This window comes from Danio aesculapii, chromosome 13, assembly GCF_903798145.1.
Source record: "Danio aesculapii chromosome 13, fDanAes4.1, whole genome shotgun sequence".
NCBI lineage: Eukaryota > Metazoa > Chordata > Actinopteri > Cypriniformes > Danionidae > Danio > Danio aesculapii.
This window is the reverse complement of record NC_079447.1, coordinates 16344626-16363329: the sequence shown is the minus strand read 5'-3', so window position 1 is coordinate 16363329 and position 18704 is coordinate 16344626. Positions and strand designations below refer to the sequence as shown.

Sequence of the window (18704 nt, the reverse complement as noted above, 5' to 3'; positions counted from 1 at the left end):
GTCATTGGATATGGGTGACCGCAAGCGAAGTTATGTGTGGAGCTACTTCACTTCCATAAACTTAAACAATGCGGTTTGTGACACGTGTAACAAAACAGTGAGGTACTGTGGTAATACCACAAACCTAATCAAACACCTAGATAATCACAAGACTGAATATGACAACGTCATGACTAGGCAGTCAGAAGAGGAGGAAAAGAGCGGCACAGGTGCTACAAGGGCGAGACAGACATCACTTTCAGAGTCCTTAGGTGCAGCAGGCAGAACAAGGTACAGAGGGAGAAAATGTGGCGATGTGGCTGTGTTTTGGGTACTTGGGTTTTTGTGACAATGAATATGTAAGCTGGCTCTTTTTTTGTATGATAATTCTTCATCAATAAACAAGAATTACCCAAAATATGTCTCGTATTCAGTATGTAGTGACACTTTTTAGTAAAATACTTGTTACTTTAATTTCCAAAACAGTAACTTTTCAACAAAGTATCAGTATCGGATCAGTATTGCCGATACTCACCTTCATTTTACTTGGTATCGGATTGGATAGGAAACCAGCGGTATCACACATCACTAGTGCATAAACCTAACCGTAAGCCTAGACTTAACACAAACTGTCCCTTAATTCTGATTTGCTAATTGGAATGTTGTTCCAGGATCAACATTGATGTAAAAAATCTGAAATATTTTTCTAATATACATTTAAAAATATACGTTTCAAAGGTCTCCTTAAATCCCTTGAAATGCGCAGCTTTCGTCAGTGTATGATGTCATTTCAGGATGAGACATTTTGGAGCCCCTCTCTTTTTTTAAAATAAATCGCCTATGGTGTTTTATTTAGCTTGGCCAGCAGGAAATGTTGAGCTAAGCCACATTAGACTCCTCACAAACACAGTTTTTAATAGCAGTGCTAATTCTAACCACTAATGCTAAAATACAGCGTTCATTACCATTCAGAGGGGTCCAATATGTTTTGTGGTCTGCACCGACACACACATTTGATCTGCTTCTTATGGCAGTAGAGGGCATATGTGTGTGCACTGTGGCAGTTTGTGTGACATTAACATGAAGCCAGACTTCATTCACCTTAATGAAAATCATTTTTATACTGTCGGGATTGATTATTTCCTAAATAGTGCACTGTATTTCTTAGAGAAGCATGGTGGCTCAGTGGTTAGCAAGTAAGCTTAGCAGCAAAAATGTCTCTGGTTTGAGTCCAGGCTGAGCCAGGATGTCTTTCTGTTTCTGTGTGGAGTTTGCAGATTGTGTCCATACCTGCGTTGATGTCCTCCACGTGCTTCGGTTTCCCTCAATGTCCAATAACATGCAGAATATGTGAACTGGATATAGTAAATTGGCCATAGTGTGAGTGTGTACATGAAATGGAGAGTGTGTTGGTCTTTCTCATCTCAGCACTGTTGGTTACTGTTATGGCAATAGAGCAATTGGTGGTTCATTATGCTGTTGTGACCCCTGATAAAGAAGGGAATAAGTCAAAGGAAATTGAGTGAAAATAAGAGGAACTTGAACTTAAATGTTGCGTTTGCCTGTGTGTGCAGTACATGTGTGTGCAGTGCATTTCCCCCTAAGGGCTTGCCATGGATAGTTGAGTGCACTGTACATAGCACAAACTCAAGCTACTGGGATTCATTCCTTCTTTTTTGACTAATAAATGTAGTTCAGATCAACACTGTGTTGGCTATCGTTTATTATTTCCTTATATATGCAAGTGTTTAGGTGAACCCTTATTATGAACGTTTGGTTATATGAAACATATTTAATTGTTCAATTGTTTAATTGTTAAACATTAAGGATCCATACTGGCAAAAGAAAGAGACTGCATGTATTGAATTATTTTATTCTTCAATTATTCTTAGTTTTATTCTTAGTTTAATTTTATTCTTCTTATTATTCAATTATTTTATCCAGATTCAAAATATAAGCACAAAAACTTAAACTTAGACGTAACATATTTATTAAAAGGGTGTGTGTCCATTTTTGCATGCAAGCTCAGTGCCTCGCCATGCAGCAGGGGTTCTAAAACAACTGAAATAATTTGCAAATAAACATGGACACACCCCTTTACACCCCAAAAAAACTTTATATTTTGATTTCAGTGAGACTTTTAAGGTTATTTTAAAATTTAGTTTATAGTTAATAATATAAATGGTTTAAGTCAGCGACAGCTGGTGTGTAAGAGTGTTCTGGAAGTCATTTGTGTGTCTGTTGCTCCTCTTACAGGTTTTGTAGAGCTGACTTTGTCAGATCAGGTGCATTTGCTGGAATGCTGCTGGCTGGATATTCTGATGTTAGGATTGATGTGGAGATCTGTGGATCATCCTGGGAAACTCATCTTCACGCCTGACCTCAAGCTCAACAGGTGAACCCTGACTCTGACATTATTGTAGCTGCATTTACATTCACACAAATGTGATTGATGCTCAGTCAAGCTGAAAATACTTCCTTTAAACACCTCAAACAATCCAGCTGAGGCTGATATAAAGTTTGAATCACTTCTAAAAAAATGTTTCTTCTAAATGATTCTGATAAAAGTAGGATTTGTTCAGAATACATATAATGGACATGTACTCAAATATGGGAATTAGATTGCAACCAGATGTTGCTGCTGACTTTTGTTTCAATAATTATTTGACGTATTTCCAACTGAAATTGAATATTGAGTTGGAGGTTTTATTTTTGCATAAAAATATGTTTTTATTTTAGCGAACTAACACTAAAGCATATAGTATCTCACCCAACTCATCAAACCATTGTCATCAGAGAAGGACTGCCATTACAGATCAGAAGCAAACTGTTAGATTTTGATGAAAGATTGTCCAAAACAGTTTCAGTGGATTAATTGTTGCTCTTAAGCTTAATAATATGCACTAGTACATTAAACATTGAAAATGTAGTTATTCAATTTTAAATTTACATACTTTAATATAAAGACAACTTCCAGAATCTGAAACAAGATTGGATTCATTTGATTGGTGAATATAATGCATGTTGAGTGCATATATGTTGTAGACATCTTTTTTGGGGAGGAATTTTAGAGAAAAGCATCTGTGTAAAGACTGGTCACAATAATTTCTTAATACCAACATCAGATGACAGTTCTGAGAGGATAATTCAGGAGTATTTCCACTGCAGACAGTTTCAATTAGTTTTTGAAATCCGATGATTATTTGTGACTCTCCACAATGTGCTCATATCTAATCAGTCTGTTCCAGCAGTCATTTTCTGACTTGCCTACTTTGGTTGCTCTATTAATCATGTAGCCTTTAACATTATGCCAAGCTACTTTTTTTTACAGCAGCAGGCAAATTTGGCTGGTGAAATGTGGTAATATCAAGCTAGAAATATGGCAAATGTAATAAAGTTCCTACTTTTGTGTTATATAATTTAACACCTCAATGTAAAATGTGCCAATTATAGAAGTTAAATTAGAATTCAGATTTCAAATGTGGTTTGGTATGAATTAGTTCAGATCTTATGAGTGTATTTTAATTTGTATTAAGTGTAAAATATTTTAGATTAGAGATGCTTGAAATCTGAAGGCGTTTTCCAGCAGTGGGAGTGGGATATCTTGTTTGATGCTAACATTTGAAAAACACTGGTGTTTAGTGGATCTATTCATTGACCTTCAGATAATCTGCTGTTGTGTCGGTCCAGGCCAGGGCACACAATGTTTTTTTTGTGAGATGTGCATAAATGTAACTTTTTGTTAAAGGGGAAGTTCACCATTACTCACCCTTCACTTGCTCCAAACTTGCTCAGCTTTCTTCTGATAAATACAAATTATTATTATTATTATTATTATTATTATTATTATTATTATTTTTAATTAAAAACCTGTAAACATTGGCTTCCATGTTTTTTTCCTACTATGGATGTCAATAGCCACCGGTTTCCAACATTCTTCAAAATATCTTCTTTAGTCTTCAGCAGAAAACTGAAGAAACTGATATAGATATAGAGTACAGATCTTTGGCTGACATCTGAACATGAATTTACAAATAGTAGGATTACTAGTTAGGATTACAATATTACAAATAGAAGGAAATAACCTTGCTTGTCATGGTCTTTTTTTTTAAAGTCTCTTTTTTATCGGTGTGTGACGTTTTGCATGTGTGTGTGTATGTGTGCTTGTTTTTTATGTGTGTCTATGTAATTGAATATTTTTCTTCCTTGGTGATTATCTCTAGGGTCTTAACAAACCTTGGTGTGTTCTCATAACACAAGCTTAGTTTGTACTATTAATTTCTCACACACTGCTGTGTGTGTGTGAGAAAGTGTGTGCGACAGCAAACGCTTCCTTTGTCTTTCACTTAAAATTAAGGTCAGCTGTATATATTCTAAATTCTGTAAATTGCATATTATTATCTTGTCTTGTCTTTACCTTTTTTACATCTCTACCTGTTTGTCTGTTTATTTTTTCTGCTTCGTTGGCTCATAATTATAGGGGAGCCAATTTCACCAGTAATGGGGTGAATCTTTGTGGGGTTAAAGGCATAGTTCACCCAAAAATGGAAAATGTCTGATAATTTATTCTAGGGCTGCACAGTATATCAAAAAATTGTCATTATTGCGATAATAGGGTATATGCACAGCTAGTGTTTCTTCCCATGCTGATAAACCTCCGGTAAACGCTTAATGTGACCGTTTAAAAATTTTTTTACAGCAGCGATGTTGTAATGTAATTAAAATACAGTCAGTTAAATAGACTTCAGTGTTCATTTAGTTGTTCAATCGTAAAACGAGGTAAAAGGCCGTTTACATGCACCTGCCCGTCAGGATCAGCAGGCTAGCACAGAAACTCCATTGAATATACTGGGGTCCCATATTATCCAATTTATGATTCACCAATCAGGCGATTCCTAAGCCACTATAAATAGTGGCTAAATAAGTATCACAGCCATCTTCGTTTTGAAGAATCTCTCCTTCCACCCCTACTTCTCCTCCTTTCCTAGATGGGTGGCACGGTGGCCCAGTGGTTAGCACTGTTTCCTCACAGCAAGAAAGTCACTGGTTCTAGTCCTTACTAGGCCAGTCGACATTTCTGTGCGGAGTTCACATGTTCACCCCATGCTCACGTGGGTTTCCCCCGGATTCCCCGGTTTCCCTCCACCGGCCAAAAACATGCAACTTAAGTTAATTGACTAATCCAAATCTTCACCATAGAAATGCTCCTAATAAGTTGTTATCTCTTAAGAGCAATCACTATCTGTTAATTAGCTTCTCGAGATCTACCTGAGCTCAAACTCCCCTCTCTCCTTGCAAACGGAAGGGAGCCCCGGGAATGGGATTCTATCTATGAATCAGATAGAAAATGAAAAGGACACAGTATCTTTCAAATATTCGCAACACAGGCTCATTCTGAAAACTTAGTCCCGTGGACGTTTCTGGAACCATTAATTATATAGCCGTAGATACGTATGGCTGCATTTAATTTTTTAAACGAAGCCTTCCGGCCGGTATGACCCAACCAGTTTGTCCAGATAGCTCGTCGTGTACGTTAGTGGACTTGAGGCGCAGTGAGGATTTGACCACGACAACAATGACGGGGTTCGAGTCCAGGGAAGAGTGGTTCCAGAAATCAGGTAAGACAAAAACAGAATCCCAAAAATAAAATGAACAAGTGAATGAGAATGTGGTAAAAAAAATGAAGGCTTTTCTTTTTCTGGATGGCTTTTGTAAATCGTTGGTTGGATTTAGGGAAGTAAGTTGGTGGGTGGGTGGGTCAATCGATAAAATTGGTTGGGTTTAGGGAAGGAGGAGGGTAGGTCAGTCGATTGGTCGATCAGCCAGTCAGTCATTCAGTCAGTCAGTCAGACGGACAGTCAGTCAACAGCGGCCTCTGGTGGGTTTACGCGAGAACAGTGGGCACGAAGGCACTCGCGAGAGAAATTTGAAATATGAAAAAGCGCACTCAGCGGCCTCTAGTGGATTCGCGAAAACAAAAAACTGCAAAAATACGTACCTCCCGGGACATATTTCATGGTCTCCAGAAACGTTCATAGGTCTATGTTTTCAGAATGAGCCTGGGTTGTATATTCGGATTATAAGCATGTGTAAGTAATATGAAACGTTCACATATCTTTCGCGAATTCATTATTTGAGATGTAGAACACAGGGAAAGTGTTAGAGAGACATTGATGAAGATTGTTAGCGGTGCCAAACAGCATTTCTCGTCGTTTACTGTGTTGTTTACCTCCTCACTACAACATACCGTTAACGCTAGAAACTGTGCATGTAATAGATCAATTTTAACAAATAAAAATACTTACAGGTTGTGGCTCACAATCCACAACTTCGTCTATTACAGTTGAAGCTGTTCCTTTGAGGAGTTTTTAGCCAAATTCCGCACTGAACTGGGCGAGATTCCTGAAGCTGTCCTTTGTCAAATGCTAGAGCTATTTATTTTTTTAGAATTCTCTGGAACATAATTAAAATTAAACTGTAAGCACTTCTGTCTTTGTGTCATGTTCTTTAGAAAGCCCAAATAAAGAAACAGAAGACGCTCTGTGGAAGTAGCAGCATTTGGATGCCATTTTAGCTTTCTCTGCTATAACATTACAGCGCCTCTGGCCACGCTGCTTTGCTGCGCGGGGTGTATGCGCCTGGTAAATGCACGTAACCTGAAGCGTTTGTGATCTCACTATCCCGGATGTATTTTTTTAAAGTGCCCAAACTTTGTTCACTGTGGGCTTTGCCTGATGCTGTTTATGTTCACAAAGCTACAGTACACATCAACTAAAGTTTAAAATATGATATCGTAGTGGACCACCCCTTTAAACTGCAGCACATTAAGCTCTTTTGGTCGAAGTAGAAATATTGTTATCGCACCACTCAACAACAATACTGCATGTTTTCCCAGTATGGTGCAGGCCTAATTTATTCTCTTATCTCTTTATGATTTGCTTTCTTCTGTCATACCCAAAAAAGAAGATTTTTTTTAAAGAATGCTGGTTGCTGGCACTCATCAACTTCCATAGTAGGCAAAATAATTACTGTCTGGTGTCCCAGCAACCAACATTTTTCAAAATATGTTCATGGGTGTTTTACACATAGTTGATACTGTAAGTCAGATGAGATTTATGATTCAGGTGATTGTCCATTTCTCCTCAGTTTCTGTCTCAGTAACTCTCTCTTTCTCTCTGTTTCCTTCATTCAGGGAGGAAGGGAATTGTGTTGAAGGCATCATGGAGATTTTTGACATGCTGCTGGCCACCACCTCTCGATTCAGAGAGCTGAAGCTGCAGAGAGAGGAATACGTCTGTCTCAAAGCCATGATCCTGCTCAACTCCAGTATGACACTCCTCTGATTGTTTGTGTGTACGTTATTGTGAGAGAGTTAAAAGATATTTGCATCTAATTTCTTTCTTCATGTAATTATAGCACGCTGACTATAAACTGCTACGTGTCTGTCGTTCAAAAAAAACAAAAAAACAGATGCTTTTAATCTGCATAACCGGTCATTGGTCTTCTGCCAATGACGCCCTCTTGTGTTTTAACCCTATAAAGCCTGCTGCAATATACTTAACACTTTGATTTCTAAGGCCTCTAAACTATAAGCATGATAACAGTTACTGTATGTTGATTTGTAAAAAAAAAAGGATGTTTTCTGTCCTCTGATTAATAGTTCATGCTGTTAATAAATAAAATGCTTTACTATATAATTATATGTAACTTCTGGGCATACTAAATCTGTTCATCTGGAGCTATTTTATTGTAAATACACAGTTGAAATGGTCAGAAATGTTTTTTTTTATTATTATTATTACCAAAGGATAGACTAAATAGTACACATTACAAAAAGCTGCAAATAAAGTTTAGCCTATTAAAAGTATTGCTATTATAAAGAAATTGAATCAAGTTATCAATTCTCATTAACCTTTTCTTCACTGTATAATGTAAACATTCTGATTAAAGACTTATTAAAGCGTGAATGAATTTCTTATTTAGATTTTTCATTTGATCACTTTAAATTACAGAGGTGTCACTTTAAAAATGCACGGATCTATTATGAAAGCATTCAATTGTTTTCCTAACCTTTTATGTCCATTGAAGACTAAATCAGTTGTGTTTAAAAGAAAACCCACCAAGATTGACACGTTTAGATAATATTATTATTACTATTATTATTAGAAGTAGTAGTAATAGTAGTAGTAGTAGTAGTAGTATATGTTCATTCAAACACGCACTCAAAATCTGCTCCGCTTCAAATCGTGTGTACAGAATCCGTTTTGGAAACCGCATCTATTTATCACTATGAAGCGCGACTGAGAGTCACGCACCGCTACATAAACGGACTGTTTTGAGGATTGCATAGGAAGGGCAATGGCACCTGTAATGAAAAGAAATGGAATCCCGCCATTTTGATATTTATTTCAAAGTGTTTTCATGTCTAAATAAAATGAAAGCATGGAACAGATTCACACTTAAGGGCAAGGTGCGTCCCCTGGTGGTACGGCGGTATGGGTTGCGTTTAGGGAGGATCGGCTCTTTAATGTTTATTGCCACCCTTCATAGAAAGATTGAAAATACGGGAGAAATACGGGAAAATACCTTCACGGGATGAAAGCGGGATAGAATTGTAAAATACGGGTAAATCCCGGGAAAAACGGTAGGGTTGACAGGTATGCTTCTGGGACAATACTGTTGCATAGAAACCATCTAATATTGCATCCATGATCATTTCTCAAAAGTTAATCTTGTGTGATTCAGAGAGACGAATGGACAGACAAATATGTTCGATTCTAAATGGGAAATTTATGAATTGAAGATGATCTTGTCACATAAGATTAACTTATATTTAATATATTCAGATATATTTTTAATTAATATTTCAAGATGGTATTTTACTGTACTGAAGGAGTTCTAGTTGTTGCTGTTTTATATTTATGTATTTTAGAAAAATCATAATTAAAATTTTTAGACCGTGAGAGGGTGTTAATTTGTATGTCAGCATCACATTGCATTGTTTTCCCCCACAATGAAAGCTTCAGAGCTATGATAATAAAACTATGCATTAATTTCATCTTTTTTTAAATCACATATTATTGCAAGATATAGAGTGACTACTGATATTTATATGCGTTTTATGTAAGTAGTCATTTATGCTGTTATTATATCATTGATTTGCATAAGAAGTTATCAAATGTGATTTAATTCTTTTGCCATATACAGTGCTCAGCATACAGTTGAAGTCAGAATTATTAGCCCACCTTTGATTTTTTTTTTTCTTTTTAAAATATTTCCCAAATTATGTTTAACAGAGCAAAGAAATTTTCACAGTATGTCTGATAATATTTTTTCTTCTGGAGAAAGTCTTATTTGTTTTATTTCAGCTAGAAAAAAAGTTTAACATTAAAAAAAAAAAAATTTTAAGGACAAAATTATTAGCCCCCTTAAGCAATTTTTTTTCTCAATAGTCTACAGAACAAACCATCGTTATATAATAACTTGCCTAATTACCCTAAGCTGCCCAGTTAACCTAATTAACCTAGTTAAGCCTTTAAATGTCACTTTAAGCTGTATAGAAGTATCTTGAAAAATATCTAGTCAAATATTATTTACTGTCATCATGGCAAAGATAAAATAAATGAGTTATTAGAAATGAGTTATTGAAACTATTATGTTTAGAAATGTGTTGGAAAAATCTTCTCTCCGTTAAACAGAAATTGGAGGAAAAAAATAAACAGGGGGCTAATAATTCTGACTTCAACTGTATATGAATACACCCCCCACAAATGTCTCATTTAAATTAATATTTTCTATAGGATGCTTTACAATATTATATGTGTGCATATACATTAGATTAATCAGTACTGAAGCCAAATCTGGAGCTTATCTAACAAAATAACTTACAAGAATGGTTCAGAAATGAGTAGCTCAAATTTAAATGTGGATAAATATTAAATAAATTAAAAAAAAAAAGCCAAAATCAAGAGAAACAAAATTGTTGAAATGTTTTTATTTGTTTTATGTAATTTTTTTGCAATATTTTTCATGAATTTAATTAATGTTTTGTGACTAAATTATTATTTTAATAAATATACCTGTTTAATAAATCTGTTTTGTTCAAATGCACCAATATATATAACTCACATTCACTGAGAAATTGATAAAAATATTCATTTTTAAAATAGGGTGTACTCAATAATGCTGAGCACTGTACATATACAACATATTGAATATTTTTTGCACATTTTAGACCTTTGAATAAAGCATATTTTCCTCCTAGATTAAAAGCTTTATGTTATACTCATTTATTTGAAATAAAAAAATCTATGCTTTTAAAAACTTAATTTTAAAATATTTAGCTAAAATTATCAAAGTTTTCCATTAAGAAAATGTGTTTTTTTTTTGGTAAATGTATTATTATTATTATAATTTTTTAATAATTTCATATATCAGGCTTGACAGGATTTAACATCTGCCTGTTCACTTACCTATAAAAAGTCGAGTTAGATTTGTTGTGTAAATTGATAGTAAATTTCCCCTCTGTTGTCTTCAACTGCATCAGGTCTTGTCCTGTTTTGTGCTGATAAACAGATAATTGTTCGAGTTTGCCACAGACTCCTGAAGATGTGGAGAGTCGTGGGAAGGTGCTGAATCTGCTGGACTCAGTGACTGATGCTCTGGTGTGGATCATCTCCAGAACGGGTCTGTCCTCACAACAACAGTCCATCCGGCTCGCTCATCTGCTAATGCTGCTTTCACACATCCGACACCTCAGGTATCACCGCACACCATGCATAAATCCATTGATATACATATACAGTTAATATACAGTTGAAGACAGAATTATTTGCCCTCCTGTGATTAGCCTCCTGCTCTCCTTTTTTTTTTTTTTTTTCTCAAATGATGCAAGGAATTTTTTACAGTATTTCCCATAATATTTTTTATAGAAAGTCTTATTTGTGCACTTCCTGTTTGTTTTCAGTTAAATTATCAGATTATGTCTGTCTGAGGTATTGGGTGTGGCTAACATACTTAACCACTATCCCACTATCAGTTTTGACACCGAACAGAAATAAGGAAGAGGTGGTTTTGGTTAGGTTGTTATAACTCTCCCGAAACCCTTTTCTTAATCTTTATGATTACTTTACTTCATCCAATCAGCTTGCAGTAAAAAAACAAGCCACGCCCACTGTTTTTCTCATTTAGTATTTAGTTTCTCTAGGAACTGCATCACCATACAAAAAAAAAAAATTGGTCGCAGCTTCCGGTTCATCTGGACTGAGAAATACTGTGACAAATGTAATTTAATGATTTAAAATATATTTTAAGAAAACATACTAACATTCATTCATTCATTTTCTTTTTGGCTCAGTCCCTTTATTGATCTGGGGTGGAATGAAACGCCAACTTATGGCCCGATCACACCAAACACGCATTTACGTTCTGCCTCTCACTGCCTTTTTGTTGACAAGAAAAAAAGAAGCGCGCTTCGCTTTTTTATGTCACTAAACAACGACTGAATCAGCTGGGCATTGTGCGAGAGTGTTGCTGTTGATACTAATATAATTTTAATATTTAATAATAATATGCTATTCAAGATTTGTGAAGTCAACCAGCACCGGATAACTCAAAACAGCAACCACCAGTCTCTCCTCCATCTTTAAAAGTCTCTGTTGTTGTCTTGACAACACAAACACTGCTGGCACCTCAACAGAAACCCCGCCTCTGCTTTCATTTGATTGGAGAATGAAAAAGACGGGACTGACTTAATGCGCCTTTTACACTCAGAGTTTACTTTTTTCAACTGCGAGCGCAAAGCGAGCAACAGCAAAACACAAGGCGCAGCAGGCAGTTAAAACACAAAGCGCGCTCGTCACGGCCATTAGTAAATCATTCAAAAAAGGCGCCTCTCAACTCAAAAAATGCATTCGGTGTGATCGGCCCCTTATCCGGCATATGTTTTACACAGCAGATGTCCTTCCAGCTGCAACCCACCACTGTAACAACAAAAATCCCCTTTATATTTACATAAATGTAGTGCAGTTGCACGTAATATATTTCTTGTACTTTAAACTATTTCAGAATGCAGTTCTTTCAATTTTTTTTTTTGAATAATGGGTACTTTAGATCTCCATACACTATTGTTAAGCTGGAAATGTATTTCTTGACCCTGAAATACTATATAAAAATATATTTGTTTCAAATAAGTATATTAAGGTAAATATAATGCAATTTCAAAAATATATTTTATTGAGCCTTACAGTTATATATATTATATTATATATACAGATCTCATTATACATATACATATTAGCACATACAGTAAGTGAAAATTATTAGCCCTCTTGTGAATTTATTTTATGTTTAACAGAGCAAGGAATTTTTCACAGTATTTCCTATAATATTTTAAGGTCAATATTATTAACCCCCTGAAGCAATACTTTTTTCTATTGTCTACAGAACAAACCGTGTTTATACAACAACTTGCCTAATTACCCTATCTTGCCTAGTTAACCTAATTAACCTAATGTCACTTTAAGCTGAACACTAGTATCTTGAATATTATTTACTGTCATCATGACAAAGATAAAATAAATCAGTTATTAGAAATGAGTTATTAAATCTATTATATTTCGAAATGTGTGAAAAAAACTCTTTCTGTTAAACAGAAATTGGGGAAAAATATACAGGTGGGCTAATAATTAAGGTGGGCTAATAATTAAGACTTCCACTCAATTTAAAATATGTTTTACCCAGAAAGAGAATAAGTTTTTGCATTAGGGGTTTACATGGATCGTATTCTAGACTCTCATAGCATTTTTTCATCATCTACCAGATTGTGCTGATTCTGTAACTGACTGTTCTCTTGATCTCTGCAGCAACAAAGGCATCGAGCATCTGTCAAACATGAAGAGGAAAAACGTGGTGCTGCTGTACGATCTTCTGCTAGAGATGCTGGACGCAAACACGTCTCAGAGCAGCCGGATGCTGGAAGACACACAACAGTCCCCAGAAAACCTTCACACATCCAGACCTGACCTGAAAGACAGCGACCAGGAGACCCCACACAGTCCACGGTGAGCAATGTACATTTACACCTTGAGAGTTTAGTCATCACAAGTTGGTTCCAAACATTTACAAGTTTCTTTCTGTCTGTTAAACACAAAAGCAACCACTTAGAAAAATGTTGGTCATTGGTAGCCATTGACATCCATAATAGGAAAAAAAATACTCAATAGTCAATAGCAGGTTTTTTCCATGATTCTTAAAAAAAGTCTTATTTTTGTGTTTAACAGAATAAAGAAACTCAAAAAGGTTTGGAGGAATTGGAGAGTGAATAAATGACTAAATTAAATATCTTTAATTTTTTACTATAAATTTGCATAGTACAATACTGTACATACAGTATCTGTTATAAAGTTTAAAGTCTGCATGAAACAAACAGGATGTGCATTTTCAGATTTCAGTTAAAGATTACAAGGGTAAACTATTTATTTTTTTTAATGACATGCACAGATGAATTGTTCACCACAAAACTAGCAATGTGAGCTAACAAAAGGAATATGGCAGGTTTTGATTTTACACATACTTTGAGATTTTTATAACCATTTTTAGACCTGTTGACTGTTTGCTTTGTTTCAAAACAGGCAGATAATTTGCTACTCATTGCATTTTCGGTTGTTTTTTACAAGGAAACATTAAAACATGCACCTAGATGTTTATTGGTCATCCATTTAAAGCAGGGGTCACCAATCTCGGTCCTGAAGGGCCGGTGTCCCTGCAGGATTTAGCTCCAACTTACCTCAACACACCTGCCTGGATGTTTCAAGTATACCTAGTAAGACCTTGATTAGCTTGTTCAGGTGTGTTTGATTAGGGTTGGAGTCAAAATCTGCTGGACACCGGCCCTCCAGGAACAAGTTTGGTGATCCCTAATTTAGACTGATTGAGAAATTCACTGACTTCACTTCAACACATTGGTTAAAACGTTATAAAAGGTTATGTTGAAATCTAATACGGTTACTGTTTAAAAGGGATACTTCACCCCATAATGAAAATGACTTAATTTCTTATCCCCCCATGTGATTTTAAACCTTTGTGAGTGTTTTTTTTCTGTTGAACACAAAGGAAGATATTTTGAAGAATGCTGATGGCTGCAGGAAATTACTACCAGCTACCATCATTTTTTAAAAGATCTTTTTTTTGTTTTGTTTCAGTAGATCGTAGATAGATAGGTCTCAAACTCGAATCCTGGAGGACCGCAGCTCTTCACAGTTTTGCTCCAACCCTATTCAAACACAGCTGATCCAACTAATCAAGCTGTTCAATACTACTAGAGACTATTAAGCAGGTGTTAGCTGGTTGGAGCTAAACTATGCAGAGCTGCGGCCCTCTAGGAATTGATTTTTAGCATTGACCATTGCATTAGATAAAAGGAACACAAATAGGTTTTGAACAAGTCAAGAGTGAGTAAAGGATGGCAGGTTTTTTTTTCAGGAGTGAACTTTTTTAATATTATTAATTATAAATTCAAAAGTGACAGTAAATCAACAGTTTTCCATTACAAAGAAATGTTCCTTTGAACTTTTTACCCCTGAAATAATTCATCACAGTTTGTACAAACATATTAAGCAGCTACACTGTTTTCAGCATTATTAGGCAAAGAGCAGCAAATCTGCGTTTTAGAAGGATTTTGTTAGGATCAGTGGGGGTTCAGACGCAGCATTATATAATAAAGAGGCACATTTTTTTTTGTGGCAGATTAGCTTCAATATAAGCTGTTTATAGATTTACAGAATGTTTTGAGTTCTGAAACTTACAGGATGTTTTTTTTATAGCACAATGGTCTCAAATGTCAACAGAACAAGGGAATTTAGATTTTCTCAGTTCAAGACCTGTTTATATTTACATTCATTTAGCAGACACTTTTATCCACAGCGACTTACAAGTGAGGAGAACAGAAGCACTTCAGATCATCAATATATGAACCATATGACAACTCTAAGTTAGTTTAGATTTTTTTTTCTCTCTATACAGAGTGATGCATCTCCTGCAGTTGGTTTGTCAAACCCACTCACCTGTGTAGAGCACACTCAGAATTGCACAATGAATGTTTTCAAGAAGCATGAGATGCTTATTAGAAGGTGTTTGGTCCATCTGTAGAGGAAAAGAGTATCTCCTACAGGTGGTTTATCAAACCCACTCACTCACTAATTTTAATTGAGAAAATAACAAAATCTACCCATAGATTGATTAATATACTGTGTCTCAGCACAATCAGAATTGCACAATGTTTTTAAGAAGCATGAGGTGCTTATTAGAAGGTGTCTGTTGCATATGGAAAGGAAAAGAGTGTCTCCTACAGGTGGTTTATTAAACCCACTCACCTGCGTCTCCCTTTCATTTAGAAAAAGCTAAATCTACTCATAGCTTAATTAATATATTGTGTCTCTCTAGAGCTCACTCAGAATCCCACAATCAGTGTTTTCAAAAAGCATGAGGTGCTAATTAGAAGGTGTCTGGTGCATACGGAGAAGAAAAGAGTGTCTCCTACAGGTGGTTTGTCAAGCCTACTCACCTGTGTCCCCCTTTCATTTAGAAAATAATAAAATCTACAAATAGATTGATTAGTATACTGTGTCTCTTTAAAGCACACTCAGAATCGCACAATCAATGTTTTCAAGAAGCCCGAGGTACTTATTAGAAGGTATCTGGTGCATATGGAGAGAAAAAGAGTATCTCCTACAGGTGGTTTGTCAAGCCCACTCACCTGCGTCACCTTTCATTTAGAAAATAACAAAATCTACTCATAGATTGATTAATAATCTGTGTCTCTCTAGAGCTGAGGAGACGGTGAACAAGACTTTGCATTCTAGTCTGCTTCGAGAGGACATGGACACAAACTGACAGTCACAGACATCTGTGGCGGGAAAAAAAAAAACTCTGGATCTGGCATTTCATTCGTCCATCCATCACCGCATCTTTTACATGTGGGATTTAGACATGAAAAAAGGAACTTCAAGTGATCGACGACAACCTGAACCAGACAGGGCTTTCAAACAGCACTCAGTCCTGCTTCAACACAATGCAAAACTACATTGTTTTCCTTTAATGGAGGAATCATTCTCATCTCATTTGTTCAAGAAAATCTTCAATGAAACACTTTTATGGCTGTATCTGGTTCTGTACGTGGTAAAGGTGGTGTGTCATTTCTGTGCCACTAGAAGAATGAAAACAACAGCAACAAGATTCAAACACTCCCAAAGTCTGCCATTGCAACCAGGAAGCCCCGCCCCAAAAATCACGCCATTGGCTGAGACAGTGTTACGTTGCGTCCATTTTGTTCCAATCAAACCTTAAATGTTTCGTTTGCCATCCAAGATTTCAGACTGAACTATCGATTAACAAAAACAGTGCGCACACTTCTAATAGTTGATGCATTTTGTACTCTGTGTTTCTGTAAGTCGTTGGAGTGTTATTTGCTGTCCTGTAGTGCTTTTCGTGGCTTATAAAGTACTTGTCATTGACAGTAAATATGTCTTTGCGAGTCGATGCCTCTTTTGGCTCCTAAAGGCCAAAGTAAAGCGTGTAGCTCTCACTCTCGTAAACACATTGGTTCCTAAAGTGTCTATAATGGTTGCTCAAAGATGTGTATTAGTATTTGAAAGGTACTTTTTATGTACTAATATGTACCTTGTGATATTAATATGGACTCTTTAGATACAAATGTTTGTTTTGTAAAGGTGCAGCCCCAGTGACAGCTCTCATACCTTTTATTTCTGAGAGTGCTGGAAAAATGTCTTTGTAGTGTATAATTACTGGTTGAGGGTTTCTCTGGTGCTACAAGTGTTAGCAATCGTCCATTCTGATATAACACCTCGCATAATCACTACAACCTGCATCTGAAGTGTTCTGAGGAACTGCAGTTGCATTAAAGCTGGAGTTTAGGATTTTTCGCATGTCATCTAGTGATATATTCTCCCAAAACACTCTCTCATCTGCCTTCAGACGGTCAAATGCTAATGTCCTAATGGAGCACCATTGTCTGTGGTTTTAGGAATTGGTTCTCATTCTGTGGATTCATATTCGCTTTCAGAATCGAAACATCTGCCTGATTCCTATTTTTTTTTCTCAAAGGTGTAGTATGTAAGTTTGACACCCAGTGGTTGAACTAGGTATTGCATTCCTGGATTAAAACAAACGCAAGAGCAGGTTGCCAGATTGACGTCGCATAAAGGCTGATTTAAATCGTGTTCTAAATAAAAGCAACGGCACACGATAGAAGGAATAACTTCTGTATTAAAAGAAGTTTTTGTTCTAACCGACATCTCGAATTGATATATTAGAAATGGCTTATATTTCTCACAGGTGAACAACAGGATAACTGATCACCTCAGGTACACCTCATGTGCTTTATTCAGTGTTAAATGCTAATAATGTGAGTTTGAATGGCATTTTACATTACATTTATTGCCATATACTGAAAGCAGCAGCAGATGGCTCACCTCAGACCTTGAACTTGAAATTGAACTTTAGAACTGTGCAATCCAACACATGAGTGATTCAGCATCTACGTTTAATAATGTTAAAGAGGTTTAATATGTATTAATTAGAGTATAAACCTTACCATGTCATGAGTGAGTGCATATTCTGTGCTTCTGAATGGCTGTATTTAAATTTCTGTCGTGTTTCGTCTGGTGCCAAATTGCAGCCAAATCACTGCAAATTTCGTCCTGTAGCGTGTTGTTAGGACACGGGGTTACAATGTAACCTGCTCACCTAATGTTTATACTCGTAATATTTATATCATTTGCTAATTAATAAGCTCATGTGGAACTCTGAATCTGCTTCTCATTTTGGAGTCTGCTACTGTCCACCGGTCGCATTTCGATCACGGATGCACGCTTTGAGAGCCATTCTGAATGAATAAATGAATAAAATACACCTTTTTCCATGGAAGCAACCTGCGGTGCTGAAATATAATTGGCTAAACTGGCATTAGGCTGGTTAAAAGAACCAAAACAAAGAGACGTTCCGACACCTAAAACACATTTTCAAAGCAGAATATCTGACTTCAACATGTTTTTCAGATAAACAAGAATGTTCACTTGGCATGTTTCTTAAATATCAGTGAACATAGTGTGGTATTTTTATGCTTTAGAAGAGTCAAAAATGTACATACAGCACCTTTAAGGAAAGTTTTTTTCTTAAATTTTTTTTCCTCTCCAGTAGAGATTTATGTTTTAAGAATTATGTTTTAGCTGGAATTTTAATCCATTGTGATTAAAAAAAAATACTAGTTGAAAGCTACCAAAACAAAAATACACACTCAAAAACCACTCAGTTTTGCTGTTTGTTTAAATTACTTATTTAAAATGAGCTGAAACAACTAAATTCTTGAGTTTTTTTGATAACTTAATTGTTTCATGTTTAATCCACTTCAATTTGTAAAAAAAAAAAAAAAAAAAGTTAATTAAATTCCTTCATGTTGTCCCAACAGAACTCGATTGTGTGGAACCCAGCACTTTTTTACAGTAAAATATTTTTTCTGCTTGTTCAAAAAACATTTAAATTAAGCTGAAACAACAATTCTTGAGACAACTTGGTTTCAAACCAAAAAAGGTTCAAACCATTTCAATTTGTAGAAATATTTAAATTGGCTTAATCTGTGTGTATTGGGACAACATGACGGAATTGTGGAACCCAGCCCTTACTTTTACAGTGTATACAGGCAAAACAAA

The 18704-nt window shown here is 35.7% G+C and overlaps 1 protein-coding gene across 2 annotated transcripts in view; it reads left to right on the top strand.

Moving 5' to 3' along the window:
* Window positions 1-16940, top strand: part of esr2b (estrogen receptor 2b) — a 28570-nt gene extending 11630 nt beyond the window's left edge. For both annotated transcript variants that reach the window (XM_056471596.1, XM_056471595.1), the window contains exons 5-9: window positions 2236-2374; window positions 7172-7305; window positions 10555-10738; window positions 12843-13040; window positions 15804-16940. In XM_056471596.1, coding sequence (XP_056327571.1) covers window positions 2236-2374; window positions 7172-7305; window positions 10555-10738; window positions 12843-13040; window positions 15804-15870 — 722 coding nt within the window. In that variant the 3' untranslated portion in view covers window positions 15871-16940. The remainder of the gene's footprint in view (window positions 1-2235; window positions 2375-7171; window positions 7306-10554; window positions 10739-12842; window positions 13041-15803) is intronic.
* The last annotated feature ends 1764 nt before the right edge of the window (window positions 16941-18704 follow it).